The 22,041-nt window shown below is 41.2% G+C and overlaps 1 protein-coding gene across 5 annotated transcripts in view; it reads right to left on the bottom strand.

Annotated features, from left to right (window-relative positions):
* Positions 1-21,362, bottom strand: part of STAM2 (signal transducing adaptor molecule 2) — a 44,989-nt gene extending 23,627 nt beyond the window's left edge. For 2 of the 5 annotated variants that reach the window (XM_080668459.1, XM_080668462.1), the window contains exons 1-7: positions 21,013-21,353; positions 4,752-4,836; positions 3,768-3,843; positions 3,562-3,660; positions 1,906-2,052; positions 1,169-1,238; positions 393-579 (exon numbers count right to left, since the gene is read on the bottom strand). In XM_080668459.1, coding sequence (XP_080524585.1) covers positions 393-579; positions 1,169-1,238; positions 1,906-2,052; positions 3,562-3,660; positions 3,768-3,843; positions 4,752-4,836; positions 21,013-21,052 — 704 coding nt within the window. In that variant the 5' untranslated portion in view covers positions 21,053-21,353. Of the gene's footprint in view, positions 1-392; positions 580-1,168; positions 1,239-1,905; positions 2,053-3,561; positions 3,661-3,767; positions 3,844-4,751; positions 4,837-21,012 lie in introns of all 5 variants that reach the window. The other 3 variants (XM_080668458.1, XM_080668461.1, XM_080668460.1) reach the window with 3 other exon arrangements.
* Positions 21,363-22,041: the final 679 nt, after the last annotated feature.

Raw genomic sequence — 22,041 nt, 5'->3', positions numbered from 1 at the left:
CTCATTTTAAGAATTAGGGAGGAGCTGAGCATAGCTTTTGGGTGCTTTGACCAAAGGTAATACAGCTAGCTATATGTCTTCCTAAAGTTGATTTGCCAGTAATTTTTGTATACAAAATCCCCAATGTAAATGCATTCAGATAACTGAATATTTATGTTTCCCAACTGTGATACTCATTTAATACATCTTTTATGCAAGATATAAAGTAAAACCAAATTTAAGAAAATCATATTACCTCGTCTAACTTTTTTAAGTTTTATTTCAGGAAAAACAATTAAGATATGAACAGTCCTATGATATACTGAAGTCAAAGAGCTGAGTATCCAGGGTTCTAAATTAAGCATATGATCCTGAACTTCAAAATATCCCAGAAATAATGATTGAAAACATACCTGTCATCCAAAACAATAATAATTTCACCATGTTTAAAGGTGAGTTCATTGTCCTCAACGGCTTCAAAATCATATAAAGCTCTCACTTTCCTTGCAACTTTATTATTTAACTGAACTTCTGCAGATGGATATAAGGATTTTGTTTCCGGGTGCTGCTGCTTCTGCTCTTGCAATGATAATTCAATAGCTAGTTTGAAAAATTAAAATGCAAAAGAAAGGTAGCCAGAATTAGTTCTGAGTTTTCAAAGTTTAAAAAGAAATATTAGATAATGTAATACTTAGTAAGAATAAAGCAAGTCAGGATTTTATTTGTTTAATTAAACATTAAGCAGTTAACTTTCTTGAGGGGCAGAGAATCATGACATTTTTTAAAATAAAGTTTTTGCTCATTCCTGATTATAACAGTCTGTCATATACAGCAGCTATTATTTTTATAGTGAACAGATTGTGACATTATAAAATGGGTAACTTTCCATATAGGACAAGCCATGAACATATATTTCTGTGCTTGACTCATAACTTTGGCATTAAAGAAAAGGTGAAATGTAAGCTCTCCAAAGGTAGGACATTAAATACATATTACTGACAAAGATAATGAATTAGTTAATCTTATTATCACGTTAATTGTTTTCCTTACTTTTCAGACTCTATTAGTGTCTAGATTTGAAAATACTAAAATATTAAAAGTATACCCAGTTTCATTTCAATATTTATTTCAATAAATTGTTCTGGCCAGGATGTTTCCAGTAACATCAAATTACACTTTGATGAATTACCTTTAGCTATGTCTTCATCTTCTTTATTTTTGTTCGATGACATACCATTCTTGGCAGCCGCCGAGACAGTCTATAAATGTACAACTAAAATAAATACAACTACCCTTTCAAAGAAAACACAAGCTCTATAATTATTCACACATGCTAATCCTATCTAATAAAGATGTAATATGCAAATTGACTGTCACACCGTAACAAGATGGCTGCACCCACAGCAGAGGTGGGGATCCCATAACACAACATGGCTGCGCTCACAGCGGAGGCCAAGTTCCCGGAACGAGCCTTAACGAGCAATCAGCAGGGACCTGAGGCAGCCTGGCACTGGACTGGGGCAGGGGACCTGAGGCTGCACTCCCCACCTGGTGGGGCTTGACAGGGGACCTGAGGCCATGCCCCAAACCCCAGTACCTCTTGAATACATTCCAGTCTAAAAATCTTACCTCTTCATCTTTACAGCTCAGTCTATAAGTTACCTGTCTCACCTGGCATATGGTCTTTGTACCCCTAATCTATGTTTGTCATTTATAATTTAGTTATCTTTCACTTTTACAAAGCTACTCTTCTCTCTCATATATCTATGTCTTTTACATGACTCCAGAGTAGCGTTAAACAATTATTTATGGTTAAGTCACTTCTCAAAGTTCTAATATGTAGAACAGACCTTGCCTAGACTTTACATAAGATACATACACTCAAAATAGCATAGGGTCAACCATGGGTTTGAATGTAGCTCTTACCTGAGAACCTGTTGAAGGAAAAGTAATTCCTTCTTCTTTCATAGATTTAATAGTTGCAGATATTAGACTAAACTGAGGGTCCTTTTGAAATTCTTCTGACCACTCCACCATTAAAGATTTCAATTTTTCACATACTTTAGGATGAGCCTTTAAAGAAAAGGCAAAGAAAAAGCAATTGTGGTTAAAATTAGTACTTGAATTATTTAACCAAGAAAATTATCACCAAAATTTTATTTGCTTGACATCAACAAAAGCCCAACAATCCCTAGCCTAGATGAGTACTTGATAAATGCCTATTTACATGTTAAGATATAGTTATTTCTTGCAAAATTACCCTTTTTGAACCTCAATTTCTAAGACTTACTGTAATGACAACAAATCTTTTATATTCAGATCACTTTTTCTATGTTTTCTTAATATTAACATTTTTATGTCAACCAAACAAAAATCTGGTGCTTCAAGAGTTTCCATTTCAAAGAAATCAGTAACACCAACCCTGTCGTGAAGACCCCCTCCATCCTTCTCTAAACTAAAAGCCCCCTTTGCTCTCCATCTCTAATGGAAATCAGTACAGAACGGTGGTTCGTCTGGACACTCTGGTAACAGAAACCTTAATCTGAACCTCAGCTATGCTACTTACTAGCTGGCAGGACCTGGACAAGTTACTTAACTTCTAAACCTCAGTTTCTGCATCTATAAAATAAGAATGACAAGAGAAGCTAACTTCTAAATGTTGTCAACAGCATTAAACAAGTAAAATGCGCCAAAACCGGTTTGGCTCAGTGGAAGAGCGTCAGCCTGCGGACTGAAAGGTCCCAGGTTCGATTCCGGTCAAGGGCATGTACCTTGGTTGCGGGCACATCCCCTGTAGGAGGTGTGCAAGAGGCAGCTGATCGATGTTTCTCTCTCATCGATGTTTCTGACTATCTATCCCTCTCCCTTCCTCTCTGTAAAAAATCAATAAAAATATATTTTAAAAAAAAAAATTAAAAAAAAAAAAAAACAAGTAAAATGCTTAAAGCAGCGACTGCCAACTAACCATCAGTAAAGACTAGCTACTATCATTAGCATTATGTTTTGGGAAAGAAAACAGTTTTTTTGTGCTACAAGTGAAAACATCAAATTTTAGAACAGAAAGTTTGTTTCATTTTAAATTTATGGCGGAAACCAATCATTGTCCCACTAATAGAAAGATGTGGACAGGAAACCGGGAAGGCTGATCAACAACCTTAATTGTTTTAATCACTCACTGTTTAGTAAAAACATTGTTAGCTGAAGCAGCCTCCACCTGTTTCTCCTATGTAAATTTCTGTTATTGGAATTTCCTGCCTAAAGGTTATGGGCGTATCCCATAGTCTCAATAAAAGGGATAGCAAGGCCAGAGCAAGTGGTAGTCCTCCCACTAGAGGTGGGCTCCCGCCTGGCCCCCAATATTCCCGAATTAATACTTTCCCAAGTCTCTTTTCATTTGTGTGCGGCCTTCTCCAGAACCCAAACCCTGAACCGGAACCCTGAACCACGCGGGACGTGAAAGGGGTTCCCACAAATTTATCTAAAATTGATTTTATGTATAATACAACTTTATTCATGCTCATATAGTTAAAATGACAGAGTACATACATATTTTAATAACTTAAATCGCTTTTAAAAATGTACCTTATTTTTTATCACAGCACGTACTTCTGTTGCAAAATCGCGGGAACATACTTCTAAATGAAATATCTTTCCACAGTTTGCCACACAAGCCTCAAGAAGCTGTTATTAAAATAAAAATCAATATAAATATGTTGAGATATTATCTTAACTTACTAAAATAAATATACATTTAAAATTTCGATAAAATAATAACGACTTTTACTTACAGTTAATGCCTGCAGAGCAACATGAGGAACCTTATGATTTACCCTTTTCATTATGGCTTTTAGGCAATCTTTTGCTCTAAGAAAAAATGAAGAAGGTTAAGTATTTATCCAGAATTTCCAATTAAACATTAAAAACATGAGGTATACTACTACCAAATAACTTTAAATTTAAAAATAAAATCCTGCAAACCTTACTTCATTACAGGAATAAATCTATAAAACGACTCTATCCAATGTTTTGTTCATAGACTTGTAGAAGTTAAAAAAATAAAAAAAATTTTAAAAGCTTGTTGCATATTCCAAAACCAAGAGCCAAATCATTTCAAAAAAGGTCAGTCAACACAAGAGAACTATTATCGTATAAAAATATATTTTCATTTGTTTAAGACAGACTTAGCTTTCAGACAGCAGATTCTTATTTTCAAAAAAGAGAGCAAGATAAACAGTGTTATAAGATTTCAGTGTAAACATGCATGAATGCACCCTGAAAAGCTGTAATGTTAAAACATGCTTTCATCAGTCTTCTAAACTTCTAAAGCATAATCAGTTCAGCTTAATTGCTACATCTCCCCCAAAGTACCTTTTATATTCACTTTTTTCATTATGATGTTATTTACTTATTCATTACTGAAAGATTTTTCAACATATTACCTATTACATTTATCTACTTCATTATTAAAAGACTCCCATACATGTCTAAGTTACAAGAGAAATTCCTGAACAACTAGTCAATGCATTGTTAATATGTCTCTACTGTGTCAAGGATTTATGTATTTTAATTTATCTCAGGTTTTCAGTTGAACTCTTTTCCATTTGTTCTTTAAGGATAAGGTCTATCCCATAAATCCTGCCACCCTGATCTCTTTATTTTTATTCCCCCCAAAGTAAATAGTAAAATCCCATTTTCTTTTCAAAGTCACGCCAAGAAAAGAGATACAGGTTACTAAGTTCTTAGACATTTACTGAGCATGGTGGGCATCTTACCCATTAGGAGTGCTTCCAACTTTGTCACATATGTCCATAATAAGACTCCAATCTTCCGTAGTGTTGTACTCATTTGTGGCTTTTTCTATAAGATATCGGCAAAAATTATGTTACATTAGGACCTTATGTTACATAAAATACCAAGAAAGGCACAGAATAAGCCCTATCTTTGCTTTTGCTAAATATAAAAGAACTATGAAAAAACTTCATAAGATATGGTACTTTTACTAATTTCAATTTTAAATTATGTCATTAAATAAAATGTTGTAAGGTGCACCAATCAAGTGTCTTCTAAATATCTACATATAAAAGGCTAAGTGACCATCCAACCATCCAACTGACCAGTACCTATGATGCGCACTGACCATCAGGAGGCAGATGCTCAAAGCAGGAGTTGCCGAGTTGTGGTGACTTGGCAGCGGCGGTTCTCAGGATGTCAGAGAGGCGGTTTTAACCCAATCCCCACAGGCCAGGCCGAGGGACTTCACCTGCCAGAGGGACCCCCGCTCACTCCGCAGATGCCCTTCGAGCCGCGGTGCCACCCCAAGAATTCTAATTAATTTCCTTTCTATGTGCATGAATCCATGCACCAAGCCACTAGTAGTTAATAATAAAAAATAACATTTACATGAACTTTTAAACAGATTTACTGAAATATAATTTACATTCCAATACAATCCGCCCAGGTAAAGTGTGAATAAATTTACATTCATAATACAATTAGATTTTTTAGTATAATTAGAGACTTGTGAAATTATCACTATCTAATTTTAGAACATTTTCATTACTCTAAAAAGAAATCCATACCCATTGGCAGTCACAGTATAGACTTGCCCCATCCTCTCCACCCTAGACCACTAATCTACTTTGTATCTCTATAGATTCCTATTCTGGATTTTTCATATAAATAAAATCATGCAACATATGGTCTTTCCTGAATGCCTTCTTTTATTCAGCATAATGTTTTCAAGATTCACCCATGTTGAAGAATGTATCAGTACTTCACTTCTTTTTATTGCTGAATATTATTCCATTGTATGGATAATACCTTATTTTATTTCACCACCAGTTGATGAACATTCCGGTATTTTTTTTTAACTTCTTGGTTAATATAAGCAATGCAATGTTGCTATAAACGGTTATGTACAAATTTTTGTGTGGATGTATGCTTTTATACCTCGTTGGTATATACCTGTGGTCGGCAAACTGTGGCTCGCGAGCCACATGCGGCTCTTCGGCCCCTTGAGTGTGGCTCTTCCACAAAATACCACAGCCTAGGCGATAGCCTTCTTCTATTTTGAAGAAGTGGCGTTAGAAGAAGTTTAAGTTTAAAAAATTTGGCTCTTAAAAGAAATTTCTATCGTTGTACTGTTGATATTTGGCTCTGTTGACTAAGGAGTTTGCCGACCACTGGTATATACCTAGAATTGCTGAATCTCACAGTAACTCTATTTAATTTTATTAGGATGTGGCAGTTTTTCAAAGCATCTGTACCACTTTACATTCCCACTAGCAGTATGTGAATGTTTCATAGTTTTAAAACACTCCAAAAATATATATTGCCTTTGTTGGAGTGGCTCAGTTGGTTGAGCGCCATCCCATGCATCAAAAGGTTGCCAACCTCATGCTCATCTTTTCTCTTTGCTTATGATGGAGTTTTATTTTTGCTGTAAGATCTAGCCTTCTTTTCTTTTAATAATATCTTTCATCAGTGTTTTCAACTACCTGAAGATTAAATGTTTACCTATATGCTCTTTTGTGTATATATACTGTTTCTCTTTTATGGGTAAATCTTTACTCAGATATTTCCTTTAGCACATGGTGTGATAGACACAGATAGAAAAATATTTTTACACAATATTTGCAGTATATCCAACATCTAAGAATCTATCCTTTCCTCCATGGTCTGAGAAACCAAAATCATCCTATCTAATAAAAGAGTAATATGCAAATTGACCATCACTCCATTACAAAGATGGCTGCACCCACAGCTGAGGCCAAGTTCCCATAAGGAGCCTTAACGAGCAATCAGCAGGGACCTGAGGCTATGCCCTCCCCCGCCTCCATGGGGCTTGACAGGGGACCTCAGGCTGTGCCCCCCACCTGGGAAGGCTTGACAGGGGACTTCAGGCCGTGTCCCCCACCCTGGCATCAGGCTGGGGGACCCCAGGCCGCGCCTCTCGCCTTGGCACCAGGCTTGGGGACCTCAGGCCGTGCCCCCCACCTGGCAGGGCTTGACAGGGGACCTCAGGTCACGCCCCCCACCAGGCAGGGCTTGACAGTGGACCTCAAGGTGTGCTTCTCATCCTGGTGCTGCACTAGGGGACCTCAGGCTGCTTCCCCCGCCCCAGCACTGGGCCAGGGGACCTGAGGCTGCGCCCCCCTGCCTGGCTGGGCTTGACAGGGGACCTCAGGCTGTACCCCCCATCCAGCAGGGCTTGAGAGGGGACCTCAGGCTGTGTCCCCCACCCAGCAGGGCTTGACAGGGGACCTCAAAGTGCACCCCCAGTGCTGAGTCAGGGGAACTCAGGCCGCACCCCCCACTCAGCGGGGCTTGACGTGGGACCTGAGGCTGTGCCCCCCTGCTGGTGGGGCTTGATGGGGGACCTGAGGCTGCGCCCCCCCGCCTGGCAGGGCTTGACATGGGGCCTCAGGCCATGCCCCCCACCCAGCGGGGCTTGACAGGGGATCTCAGGCCATGTCCCCCACCTGGCGGGGCTTGACGGAGGACCTCAAGGCATGCCCCCACCCTGGTCTGGGCTGGGGACCACAGGCCATGCCCCCCGTCCTGGCACCAGGCCAGGGGAACTGAGGCTACGCCCCTTGCCCGGCAGGGCTCGACAAGGGTGGGACTGGCCAGGTCTGGATCTAGCCCAATGGTGGTGGGGGGGGGTGCGGCCGGGTCTGGGTCTCACGTGATTTTGAGGTGCATGTGGGTGGGCAGGGATTTGGCTCTAGGTCCCGTGGTGAGCCCCAGACTTTGACAAAAGGAAGGTTTTCATATATATTTTACTAATTTTCTTTCATCTCTGATACTTCTATTATAGAGAAAGGGCAAATAGCAATATTAAATTATTTCCTCTAATTAATCCCCTTTTAATGTGCACGAATTTCGTGCACCGGGTCACTAGTCAATTATCAAATCTTGACACACAATTTGGCCATGTGAAACACAATTAAATATGAAACCTATGCAATACCCTCCAAAACCCCTCTAATAATTTTAAAAATATCTAAACAGAATATTTTTATTTGATTAATTATACAGAAAATTAAAAGCCCTGATTTGAATACCCTATCCAGCAAGAGTATTACTCTCTATACATATAGGGCTCATGATTACTCTTTGTAAAAGGCATAAAATCTGAAGACTTTATAATAGCCTGCCAAAAAGAATTCCATTTTTCAAATGAACAAAATAGCAGTTATGTACTTAGGAGTATTTTAAACTCCTGGAAAAAAATTTTAAACTCCTGGAAAAAAATTTTAAATATTATAATTAAGGAAACATTCTTTTATAGCATGTCACTTTGCCCAGTGTTGGAGCCATATCTCACATTATCCTATGTCAAATGCAGAGAAAGTAAGAGAGTTAAACGAGCTCTCCTGGGGCCCACATGCTAAATTTCCAGGGTTTGGTGGGTGTAAGTCATAACATTTCATCACCAGGTTTTGATTACTACCTATAGAGAGCCTCATCTACCCAGTGAAATATTTCAGAAAGATTCTAACAATATCATAAAAAAACAGTCCATAAATAAGGCTCCCCTTCCACAGAGTCCACTATGTTCAACATACAGCTTTAAAAAGAATTCAAGTCTACTCATAAAACTTTTAATAAAATAGGCTCTATCAGTAATAAAAAAAATTAACTATATAAAATAAGAATGCCCACAAGAGATCTTTAAAGCTCCTCCAACTATGTTTGGAAATAAGAACTCATGACTGATCTGCTTCCAACCGTGACAGAATATCTGGTACCAGATTTGCTATTCTACCAAAAACAAGTATAAAACAGGCCAAAATATATGAGGCAACTGTGTTTAGAAAATGAATAACAGTAGTGCAGGTCTGAGATCTTTAAGAGATAGGAAATATGAAATGAACCTCACGGTGGCCCCAGATTTCTGCCTGGGAACACTTTTCTGTCCCAACATAAGGAAAACCAGCCCTCGTAGAGCAACTCAAGAGACAGAGACGAGATTTCTGAACACATGCTTCTTGTTAATCAACACCCCTCCCAAAACACACACACACACACACACACACACACACACACACACACACACACACACACACGATGAGACTCTAGATGAAGTCTAGCAAAGATCACCTACTATGGGTCTGAAAGGTAGTGCAATGCTGGAGTTTTTGGAATTCCTGCCTGTTATGAACTGAATGTCTGTGTCCCACAAAATTCATCTGTAATTACCTGCCAGTGTAGATGTATTTGGAGACTGGGTCTCTAGCAAAGTGATTAAGGTAAAATGAGATCATAAGAATGGGGCCCTAATCCAACAGGATTAAGTGTCTTTAGAAGAGATACCAGAAAGCTCTCTCTCTCCTCACACACAAAAAGAGATCATGTGAGCACACAGTGAGATGGCAGCCATCTGCAACCCAAGGGGAGAGTCCTCACTAGACACGAGCCCTCTTGGGACCTTGATCTTGGACTTCCAGTCTCCAGAACTGTGAGAAAATACATTTCGATTGTTTAAGTCACCTAATATATGGTATTAAGTTATGGCAGGCCACACAGACAAATATTCCACCCAACTAGAGTAAAGAGAACATTTCCAGCATTCAGTTGAAACCCCAAACACCACATTTTAGGAGTAAAAGCCCCTAGAATTTAGTTCAATATCAAAATAGGTCTGCCTCACAAAGAAAACAAAGCCTGACAAAAACCTAAAAGATCCTCCAATAATATAACTACCTGAAAGAACAAAACTCAACACTTTTTAAAGGAAGACAATATAATCTAGCCACTTCCTTACAAAGAATAACTACAATGACCAGCATAAAATTAAAAAATTGCTAGAGATGCAAAAAGTGTCCCACAATCAAGATAAAAATAAATAAAAACTGGTAATTGCATAACCCAAACATTACAATTAGTAAAAAAATACTTTAAAGCCAGGATACATATTTTTCAAGAACTTAAAGCAAAGGATGGTCATAATAAGATGGTGAGCGCTCAGCAGAGAAATGGTATTGAAATGAAAAGGACAGCATGTCAACTAAAAATATTCACTGGATAAGCTTAAGAGCAGATTGAAAATTACAGAAACAGTGAACATGAAGAAAGGTCAATAAAAGTAATCAAATTTGAAGAACAGAGAAAAAGAGACTAAAAAACTGAACAGAGTTTCAGTCTGTTTTTTAAAACTTTCTCTAACAAAGTACTGCAAATTAAATAGTTTAAATACCACCTGTTATCCTATCTAATAAAAGAGTAATATGCAAATTGACTGTCACTCCAACACACAAGATGGCTGCCACAAGATGGCCAGCAGGGGAGGGCAGTTAGGGAGGGACCAGGCCTGCAAGGGAGGGCAGTTGTGGGAGATCAGGCCAGCAGGGGAGGGCAGTTGGGAGGGACCAGGCCTGCAAGGGAGGGCAGTTGGGGGCGATCAAGCCTGCAGGGGAGGGCAGTTAGGGGTGACCAGGCCAGCAGAGGAGGGAAGTTGGGGGAGACCGGGCCTGCAGGGAAGGGCAGTTGGGGGGGAACCCAGGCCTGCAGGGGGGAGCAGTTGGGGGGGTGGGGGGGAACCAGGCCTGCAGGGGAGGGCAGTTGGGGGTAACCAGGCCTGCAGGGAAGGGAAGTTGGGGGCGACCAGGCCTGCAGGGAAGGGCAGTTGGGGGGGACCCAGGCCTGAAGGGTAGAGCAGTTGGGAGGGACCATACCTGCAAGGGAGGGCAGTTGGGGGCGATCAAGCCTGCAGGGGAGGGCAGTTAGGGTGACCAGGCCGGCAGAGGAGGGAAGTTGGGGGCGACCGGGCCTGCAGGGAAGGGCAGTTGGGGGGGGACGCAGGCCTGCAGGGGAGGGCAGTTGGGGGTGATCAAGCCTGCAGAGGAGGGCAGTTAGGGGTGACCAGGCTGGCAGAGGAGGGATGTTGGGGGTGACCAGGCCTGCAGGGAAGGGCAGTTTGGGGGGACCCAAGCCTGCAGGGGAGGGCAGTTGGGGGCGATCAAGCCTGAAGAGGAGGGCAGTTAGGGGTGACCAGGTTGGCAGAGGAGGGAAGTTGGGGGCAACCAGGCCTGCAGGGAAGGGCAGTTGGGGGGGGACCCAGGCCTGCAGGGGAGGGCAGTTGCGGGAGGGGGGGAACCAGACCAGCAGGGGAGAGCAGTTAGGGGCGATGAGGCTGGCAGGGGAGGGCAGTTAGGGGTGACCAGGTCGGCAGGGGAGGGCATTTCGGGGGGACCAGGCCTGCAGGGGAGGGCAGTTGGGGGGGACCAGGCCAGCAGGGGAGGGCAGTTAGGGGTGACCAGGCTGGCAGGGGAGGGCAGTTAGGGGTGACCAGGCTGACAGGGGAGTGCAGTTAGGGCAATCGGGCTGGCAGGGGAGCAGTTAGGCATCAATCAGGCTGGCCAGGGAGTGGTTAGGGGGTAATCAGGCTGGCGGGCAGAAGTGGTTAGGGGCAATCAGGAAGGCAGGGAGGCAAGCAGTTGGGAGCCAGCAGTCCTGGATTGTGAGAGGGGTCCCAGTTTGAAGAGGGTGCAGGCGGGGCTGAGGGACACCCCCCCCCGCCGTGCACGAATTTCGTGCACCGGGCCTCTAGTTAATTCATAATTCCCCAGTTCAAAATCTAGGCAGGCTTGCCTAGATCCATGCTCAAGGTATTACAAGGCTTGTTGTTGGGAGATTGATGATATTTCACTAAAACATGGTAACTAAATTCATGCACATTGGAATTACATAAAGTGAGTACACTAAGGCAGAGTTTAAACCTTTTTTCAAATGTACATGGAACTACCACAAACTAGAAATAATTTAGGATAATATACACAGTATATTCTCTGAATACAATATGTTTTTATCAGATCAAATGTAAAACCCAATCACATGGAAATTAACAATCATATAATCAAGACTATATAGGAAGGCTGGGTGAAAAAGATGAAGGGATTAAGCAAAAAAAAAAAGGATTATAATAGAAACCAACATAAAATTTTATTATAATTAGGATACTACACATTAATATCTTGACATGTGACTAAAGCAATGCTTCGATCTGAAAGGGAAAATTATTTTTAATGTGTTAATAAGAAAACAGCAATTATTTTTGTACCTTAAAATTATGAATAGGAAAAACTGGCAAAAGAATTTCTTTAGAGCAGAAATAAACTAGCAAACGGAAAGCAAGTAAATGAGTAGAATTCATTTTGGAAATCACAGCTGACAGTTTCTACTAGAGATATAAAACTTCTTTCTTTGGACCAATTCATTATAAACTGAAAAATTATTTGAAAATGTAAGCGTTTGCGAGTTGTCAGTTACCAAAAAAAATTCAGCAACAAACAATTTTTAATCCTATATGCTATCATTTAAAATTTATCTATATAGCCCTGACCAGTTTAGCTCAGTGGATAGTGTTGGCCTGTGGACTGAAAGGTCCCAGGTTCGATTCCAGTCAAAGCAATGTACCTTGGTTGCAGGCACATCCCCAGTATGGGGTATGCAGGAGGCAGCTGATCAATGTTTCTCTCTCATTGATGTTTCTAACTCTCTATCCCTCTCCCTTCCTTTCTGTAAAAAATTCAATAAAATAAAAATTATCTATATATTTAACTAATAAAAGGATAATATGCAAATTGGTCAGGACACCCTCACAGTAACAACCGAACAGCAGGCTGCGTGGCTCAACCAGGCCAGCAGGGGGGGCAGTTAGGGGCAATCAGGCCGGCAGGCAAAGGCGGTTAGGGGTAATCAGGCTGGCAGGGGGGGTAGTTCAGGTTGATCAGGCAGGCAGGCAGGCAGGTGAGCAGTTAGGAGCCAGCGGTCCCGGATTGTGAGAGGGATGTCCGACTGCCAGTTTAGGCCCGATCCCCGGGATCAGGCCTAAACCGGCAGTCGGACATCCCCCGAGGGGTCCCGGATTGGAGAGGGTGCAGGCTGGGCTGAGGGGACCCCCCCCATGCATGAATTTCATGCACCGGGCCTCTAGTACATATATAAAAGCCAAGCGACCGGAACAACCAGAATGACCGGTCGCTATGATACGCACTGCGGCAGGGCCAGCTGGCCGACCTCCCGCAGCCCCGATCGGGGTGGGCCTGCCAGACCCCACCCATACATGAATTCATGCACTAGGCCTCTAGTACTAAATAATAGGGATATTGTATATAACAAAAATTTTAAATCCTTCATAATTTCCCTTCATGCTTTTAAAAGAGACCTACTAAATATATCTTCTGAGGTTCATTAAAAGTCAGTCAGAACTGTAACTACTTCCCAGGACCTTCAATTTTCAACATTCCTTAACTAGAGGAAACTAAAGAAAGTCCTCTTTGAATGGAACAGTAGTAGGTCTCAATAGTAAAAAATGTTAGAGGTGTTGTGTCATAGGAACAGAGAGGTGCTTGTCCCTTAAGCATAGACAGTTAAAGATAAATTAAGAAAATAACATAAGAATAGTCTAGAAGATGGGAGCAATACTTATTACTACACAAGAAGACCTGAAGATGCCAATAGGCTAGGGTGAAGCTCAGTCCTAAAAAGGAAAGAATAAAGGAAAAATATGTTTGGGCAATACCAAAATTTCTCAGGTTTCTAGAAACAATATTCTCACCAATGTTACTGACTAGCTATTTAAAATAGGAAAAAGACTGAAAGTAAATACACTTTTTAAAATTTTGTAAAAAAATGAAAAAGTAAAAAACAAAAACAAAAACAAAAAAAAACACACACAAAAAAAGCCACAAGGTGGGCAAGGGAGAAGGTACCAAAAAGGAGAAAAAAATAATAGGAGAAAAAGAAACTATATACTTTAAGTTTTGTTTTGATATCTGGGTGGTAGGTGATTAGAACTATCAGCTGTCAAATGACCAGTGTTTGATATTCTACATGACATACTTATAAATAAAATGTACTCTTTTAACATTAAGAACATCTCCGAGGTCCTTTCATTTAAACAAACAAACAAAAAAAGGCAGCACAAAGATATATCCATGTAAGTACTATAGTATTATTATACTGTACATTCACTTGTAGAAAATCATCCCCTCGCCTTCTTGCCTTACTTTTAAACAGTAATCTAAGTAAGCTTAGAATTAAAGAATAAAAATGTATATTTTAAGTGTCAACATCATCTTCTATACTAATAAAAGCCTACGTGACCCTCGCGCCCTCATGTCATCATAAGATGGCCACCCCCACATTGTCACAAGATGGCTGCCCCCACGTCATCACAAGATGGCCGCCACAAGATGGCTGGCAGGGGAGGTCAGTTGGGGGCGATCAGGCCGGCAGGGGAGCAGTTAGGCATCAATCAGGCCAGCAGGGGAGCGGTTAGGGGGCGATCAGGCTGGCAAGCAGGCGAGTTGGTTAGGAGCCAGCAGTTTCTGCAAGATGAGGCCTAAACCATCAGTTGGACATCCCCCGAGGAATCCCAGATTGGAGAGGGTGCAGGCTGGGCTGAGGGACACCCTACCAGTGCACGAATTTCGTGCACTGGGCATCTATTCAATTGATAAGAAACAAAAGTATAAATTACAATGACTTTTCTCTTAAATTCTAAAAGAAATTCCCTTTTATGATTTGACCAAACGATCAAACCCATATGAAAGAATAAAGGCCCAAAACAGGTAAGACTATCAAAGTAAAGGAAAACAAGACTAGGGACTTGCTCTACCACCTATAAAGGTCACTGAGATTAGAATGTGGTATTGGTGCATGATAGCTAAAGACAACAGCGTAGAACAGAAAGCATAGACACAGGCCTCATGAAAGGAAATGTACTGTATGAAGGAGAGGGTTCTCCAAAATAGTGGGGAAAGGATAGACAATTCAGTAAATGGTGATTAAACAAACTGATTATTGTCAATTGACTATCCGATTAACCCCTCCTTGGAATTTACACTAAGATTGAGTCCAGGTGGATTAAAGACCTGTAAAAATCAAAACTTGAATAAAACTTTCAAAAGAAAATATGACAAAAATCCTTATAAACTCAGGGTAGAGAGAGCTTTCTTAAACAAGAAATATAAAATCAAGGGAAAAGCTTTGGCCGGAATAGCTCAGTTGGTTAGAGCATTGACCCAATACACCAAGGTTGCCGGTTCGATCCCTGATCAGGGCACATACAAGAATCAACCAGTGAATGCATAAATAAGTGGAACAACAAATCGATGTATTTCTCTCTCTCTCTTGCTCCCTCCCTCTCTTCCTCTCTCTAAAATCAATCAATCAATTTTTTTTTAAAGCGAGAAAGAAAAATAATGTAACTAAATTAAAACTTAAATTTTCTTAACAATAAAAGACATCCGAAGCAAGTAAAAAGAAGCAACAAACTGGGATCTATATTTGCAATTCTTATAAGCAATAAAAGATTAGTAGAGAATTATATGGAACCCTAAAAAAAAATCATACAGAATAAGTAAAAGTAATGAGAAGGCAATTTATAAAAATACAAATGGAATGACCAAGAAATATATGATGCGCAACTTCACTAGCAATGAAGTTAAAATAAAATGAAAACAATGCCCTATTTCACATCCATCAAACTGGCATAAATTTAAAATCTGACAATACCCAGTGTTAATGAGAATGTGGAACAATAGGAACTCATTCCACCATTGGTGGGAGTAAAATCTCCCACAAACACTTACATGGGTAATTCTGCTATTTAATATTTTGCAACTCTGCACTATCCACACTTTTAAAAGGAATTCCTCTTCAAGATACAATCCCTGGAGAATCTCAGTCATGTGAATAAGAAAATCATGGGTAAGAACTTTTACTGCAATGTTGTCTGTAATAAAACACTGGGGGGGGGGGGGGGACTTCATGTCCATTAATGGGAGACTGAATAAAAAATGTGGTATAAGCATACAGTGGAATACCACATAGCTCTTAAAATTAATGAACTAGAGCTAGGAATATCACACAAAAAATGCTGAATGACAAGCTGCAAATGAAATGCACAGAATGACACTTTTTATGAAGTTTAAAAATATGTAAAGCAATACATATAGTATACTGGCAAGCACAGTACATACAGTTGACTCTCGAAAAACATGAGTTTGAACTGCATGGTTCCATATACTGCATGTGCATACCAGTATACTATATGCAAATTGTTTTCCATAGACAATTTGAAAAAATTTGCTGATGAACCAGTGCCTAAAACAGATGACATAAACTTATGGTGTTGATAATCCAGTACAATACTATAAATGTATTTTCTCTTATGATTTTTTTTTAATATATTTTTATTATTTCAGAGAGGAAGGGAAAGGTAGAGAGGTAGTTAGTAGTTAAGTTTTAGAGGAGTCCTATGAAGATTCTTTACTGTGCAGTGGGTTGGTTTCCCTAACCCCCATGTTGTTCAAGAGTCAACTGTGTATTATAAAAGAGTTTATAGCTTTTTGAGAGTGTTTAACTCTGAGAAGGGAAGCAAAGAATAGGATAGAACCTCACTGTGTTCAAGAATTGATGTAAGTACATAGATGTTATAAATTTGAACATATTTGTATTATTGAAATACAATCAATATCTACTTTTATATTAGGGTTTCTTATAAATATAAAATTCCCAAGCTAACTCATTTTCAAGTTCTAACATAACACAAGCCAAAGACACAACAATACATGCATTCAAATTTCACTTTTTTTTTTAAAATATATTTTATTGATTTTTTACAGAGAGGAAGGGAGAGGGATAGAGAGTCAGAAACATCGATGAGAGAGAAACATCGACCAGCTGCCTCCTGCACACCTCCCACTGGGGATGTGCCCGCAACCAAGGTACATGCCCTTGACCAGAATCGAACCCGGGACCCTTCAGTCCGCAGGCCGACGCTCTATCCACTGAGCCAAACCGGTTTCGGCTCAAATTTCACTTTTAAGATAAAAGTTCATACTTCAATCCACTATCAGAATTTTTTAGAGGTAGGAATTTGAGGTCAGCTTTGTGGGACACAAGTAGGTGTACCTTTAAGGAAGGAGATACCAAAGTTGTTGAAAAAAGCAAAAGTCTATCAGGGAATAGTAAATGGCAGAGGCAGAACCTTGCAGGAAAGATTGCCTGGGCTCAGTAAGGAGAAAAAGATAAGCAAACAGAACTGGAGTTAGGGAGCAGAACACACAAGTCATGAGTCAGGAACCAATGCAGTAAGACTAGAAAAACTGCTACAGGATATAAGGAAATGACATTCCTTTTAACACTAACCACTAAGTCATCCTACTGTGTCTCTGTCCCCATGTTTCATTTTTCCCTTGAAATCTCCTAAGAAGGCTGCACCAACCAGGCTCCACATCAGAAACCCTATATTCCCCTTTAAGATGCTGGACTGGAGTGTGTGTATATTTTTGTTTTTGCCTCAGCACAGATTCAAAGGAATTTTATTTAAACAAAAAATAAATCCAGATTTGAATAAATCCAACAAATATTTAAAGAGCTCTCATGCTACCATTCCTAGCATACCAATCAGGATTTGTACATTCCGACTCTGAAAAAAATAGGAACTTCCTGGCCTTTGGCCTGCTTCCATTTGACAAGTCATATTCTATCATCAACTTATGACCCACTAAGCTCTTCCCCTGAATCTGAGAAAAGGGTTTCTTCCCAACATGAATGTCAGAAAGACTGCTCACTCTCTGGTGAGACTCCATACCAATCAAAGAAACGTAGTTTCATCTTTAAAGGCCCTTAATTACAAAATGAACATACCATAAGGTAAGGTTACTTCCTGTAGGTAGAAATACTGTCAGAAAAGGGGGTGTGGGGAGAGAGGACAGTGTCAATACCTTTACAAACAAAGAGTCTGCCTGGAGGTTTTAGTCTTCTCTTCAGAGAAGATGACTGCTTTAAATAAAGGGAGTATGTAAATAAAGCATGTAAAGCATGTCATGTTATTTCTAGTACTATAATAATCACACTATATGACAATTGCCTTTCTATGTGTATATGTGTCCTCCATTAGACTAAGTTTCCTGAGGGCAGTAATCCAATCTATTAAATTTTTGTATCCCCAGAACTTAATACAATGTCTGACATACAGTAATTATTCAATACATGTTTACTGAATGAAAGGTGAACAAAGATATAACCAAAACAAAAAGAAAAAATGGTAAAAATCTGACTGAATCAAAGAGAGTAAGTGAAAAAGACAATGCATTATGGCAAAGAAACATTCCTGTAGACATCTCAAGTTAAATGACTTGCTTGTATCACTTAACCATTTCAAATTATAAGAGGCTTTAAGTTACAAAAAATGCACTATATAATTTCCCTTCTATGATAAGGTTTTAGGATAATTTGGACTCCTGAATATTTCATTCCACTTTTTCTATTAATTCCATTCACTTGTCTAAAAAAAGTTACGGATGGACCTCAATTAAATTTGCTCCTTGACCTTTAAAAAGTCTTTTAGATACTGACAATCACACTTGAGTTAATAAATAAGTATTTAAGGTTTGGTTAATGACAATGCCCATGAAATAATCTATACACAGCCGTATTTTTATGTCTGCACAGCAGTGCCTCTTACTACATTGGTACTAAACTGTGAAAACAACTCAACCCACTTCTAGAAGTTTTCAATCAGAAAACAGTGGGCTTCCAGAAAAGATTTCCCCTGAAGAAAGAGTTCCACAGTTTTAAAATGTGAAAATCATTTGTCTTATTCTAGTTTGCCCATTCTGTTTTATTTCACTAGGACAGTGGTCGGCAAACTGCGGCTCGTGAGCTGCTCTGTTGACTAATGAGTTTACCAACCACTGACCTAGACTCTCGATTCCAATAATTACAGGCTGTTGTTCCTTGTGATTAAGCCCCTATCCCAGTGGTCGGCAAACTCATTAGTCAACAGAGCAGCAAATCACGGCTCACAAGCTGCATGTGGCTCGCGAGCTGCAGTTTGCCAACCACTGCACTAGGACACAATGAAAGTCTTCACATCAGCAGTCTATATATATAAAAGGCTAAGTGTCCATCTAACTGATAGCTATGATCCGCACTGACCACCAGGGGGCAGACGGTCAACGCAGGAGCTGCTATGATGCGCAATGGCTATTTAAAAATAAACCATACCATGGACCTGGCGCCGACAAACCAACACTCGGCTTCCCCCAAGTGGGACACAGGCCCCGCTACCACCCCAGAGAGACACCCCACCAAATCGTAGCCAATGCTGCCAAGACCCCATGGTGCAAAATGCAGCCCACAGCCCAGCCCAGCCTGAAACAGTTGCTGTGGGCGCAGGGTAATGACATCACATAGCAACGCCTGGCTTCCTCTCCCTAGCGACTAGCCTCCTTGCAGTTTCTTCAGCCCAGGAATATCACTTGCTTTATAGCCAGGTGGAAACATTTTACACTTTAACCAAATGTTTGTTAAGTGTTTTCCTGTGCCTCATCTCATTTGATCCTCACAGAAGTCCTGGAGTAGGTAGATAGGAGACTCAGTAGAATCCTATTTTCTTTTCATTAGGTGGAAAACAGAGATTTAGAAAGTTTAGAAACTTGACCCGACTGAAAAGAAGAAATGGTGGAACTTGAAAACAACTTCAGGTTTTCTCACTGTGCAGAATATAGTCAAACACTGCTGCAGTTAAATATTTTACCCATAATAATCTGCTTCGTGTTGATATTTACTGCTGTGTTGCTGACAATTACCTGAAAGACAAGTTGTGGTGCTTCACTGGGCTGGAAAAAGTTTAGCTAAATCAGAAAGCAGATCTAATTAAGGAAATTTATTCTATATCTATAAAAGGCTAAGTTGACTCGTGCACGCACGATACATAAAGCTCTCGCTGGTGCCAATAGCACACGTGTGTTTCGATCTGTCATTGTCGATCAGGAATTTGGTTAACACTTCTATTATAGAGAAAGGGCGAATAGCGATATTAAAATATTCATTTTAATTAATTTCCTTTCAATGTGCACGAATGTGTGCACCAGGACACTAGTAAACAATACTAGTCTCAGTGCATTAAAGGAAGACATCATTAGCAAAGGCTACTTCCTAAACTTATGCCAGTCACGTGTATTAAACTACCAAGAAAAAAGTTGAATAAAATTATGGAAATACATATTTGAAGACTAAGATAAAGATATAAAAACTTTTAGCTCTATGGGAATGGAAGTGACTTATAATGTACATTGTATTTGACTTTTGAACACACTTTTGGAATCACATAATATATCAAAACAGGGCACTTTTTAGTCTCTTCACAGTAAGAAAATTGTAACTATGAAACAGGTGGCTCAGGGCTGTAATGTGAAGTATCCGTGTGATTCTGGTAATTTTAAGCCACTCGTTTTTCATTCCACCAAGTCCTAAAACTCTAGGGTTCTGTTAACTACTGCTACAAAAATCTTACTTAGCCTATTTATTTTACTTTTACTCTAGTGCCCCAAATAAAAAATAAGTTCTCTCATCCCGTCCATCTTTTTCTCACTTCATGGTCACTGAGACAAAAACGGTCCTACACCCCAACAAATAAATGCTAGTTGTTCTGAGCGGTTTTGAAACCCTAGGGTTTTCCTTTTCATACCCCAAGACATTTCGTAGCACTTGCGCCAACCACGGATAGGGAGTAACACTTCCAAACGTTGTAAACAGATCCTGAAGCTATGCTATCAGGGCTCGGGTGCATGTGTGTAGAAGCGAGGTGAAATAGATTCTTCCTACCGAATGGGGGCAAGTCAAGGTCTCTAAGATTGGGTTGCCTGTGGGGTCTCCACATTTGCATCGCCTCCTAAAAGGGCGAGGGGTGCTTAACTAGCTCTAGAGGGAGCAAGGAGTTTGTACCGTCAACTCCCCAACTGCTTACTTGTCCCAGTCCCCAGCAAGTCCCAGGTTCTTCTTCCCCATTCCTGCGCTTAGCGAGGGGAAAGGCTTCTCTCGGGGTCCCCAACCTCATGTGGACAGGAAGCACTCTCCAGGCCGCCAGCGATCAGGCGAAGAGACCCTCCAGGCAGCGACGTCCCCTTCTCTCCCTCGGCTTTGGCTTCCCAGTCCCGGGAGTCGCCACCGCCCACTTTCTACCGCGACTAACAGGAGCCCCGGCCCGCCCGGCCCGGAACCAGCACTTACCCACGTCCTGCTCGAAGGGGTTGGCGGCGAACAGAGGCATCTTGCCCACACTCGCGCCCTGGTCGTTGCGGTCTGACTGAGACGGGCAGCTGCTGGGGGTAGAGGACCGGCGGCCGCAGCTTCCTAGACGGCTCCGCTCCGACTGATACCTCCTACTTCCGCCGTCGCACCTGTCTGAATCCCGCCTGATCCGCCAGCTCCGGGTCCGCGCTCCGCCCCCCCGCTCCGCCCCTGGGACGAGGTTCCGCCAGTCGTAGGCATCCTCTCAGCGGCCCTGTCGCCGCTGCCCACCAGAAGGAGGAAGCAGCCCTTGTTACAGGCCCCGTAGGCATCAGGCGTTCTCCGTGGACACCTTTCCATCGCTAGGACCCCGGCAAGCCACGGAGCGGGGGGCCTTCGAAGGCCGGAAGTTGTCGCGCCTACAACTGGGCGACGCCAGAGGCCCGAAGCTGTAGTGCTAGGAGCGTCCATTTAGGGGTCGTGGTTGTCCGGGATTTTCTGCGTGAGGCTGCGGGTTCAAACGGCTAAGTAGTTGGTTCCTAAGCGGCAGTCTGGTTCCTGCAGGCAACCGTGGACCCGCGGTTGTGGTCACGTCACAGTCCTGTTGCCCTGGAAACTGATGGAGCCTTGGCATAGAGGCGGCTTTGAGAATGGACAAAGGGTTTGGTTCTTCTCTTGGATGGCTAATGGTGTTGCACTCTCCTGGTGCCTAAACCCCACCGGAATAACCACTCTGGGAATAACTTTGACTCTGGGGACTCCTGACTTTTTACTTCCATCATAAAAAAGCGCCCTGAAAATACTGCTGGACTCTGAGTCCAGAGAGGAATGAGGCACACCCCCTGCCCTCAAGTTGCTGACAGGAGCATATACATGACAGTATGTGACAATCCTGATATACAGTAGTCCCCCCTTATCCGAGGGGGATGCAGTCCTCGATCTCCCAATTGGATGCCTGAAACCTTGGATATTATTGTTTTTTCTATACATACATACCTAGGATAAAATTTAATTTATAAATTAAGCACA

Source organism: Plecotus auritus, assembly GCF_963455305.1.
Source record: "Plecotus auritus genome assembly, chromosome: 5".
Taxonomy (NCBI): Eukaryota; Metazoa; Chordata; class Mammalia; order Chiroptera; family Vespertilionidae; genus Plecotus; species Plecotus auritus.
This window is presented reverse-complemented; position numbering and strand designations above follow the sequence as displayed.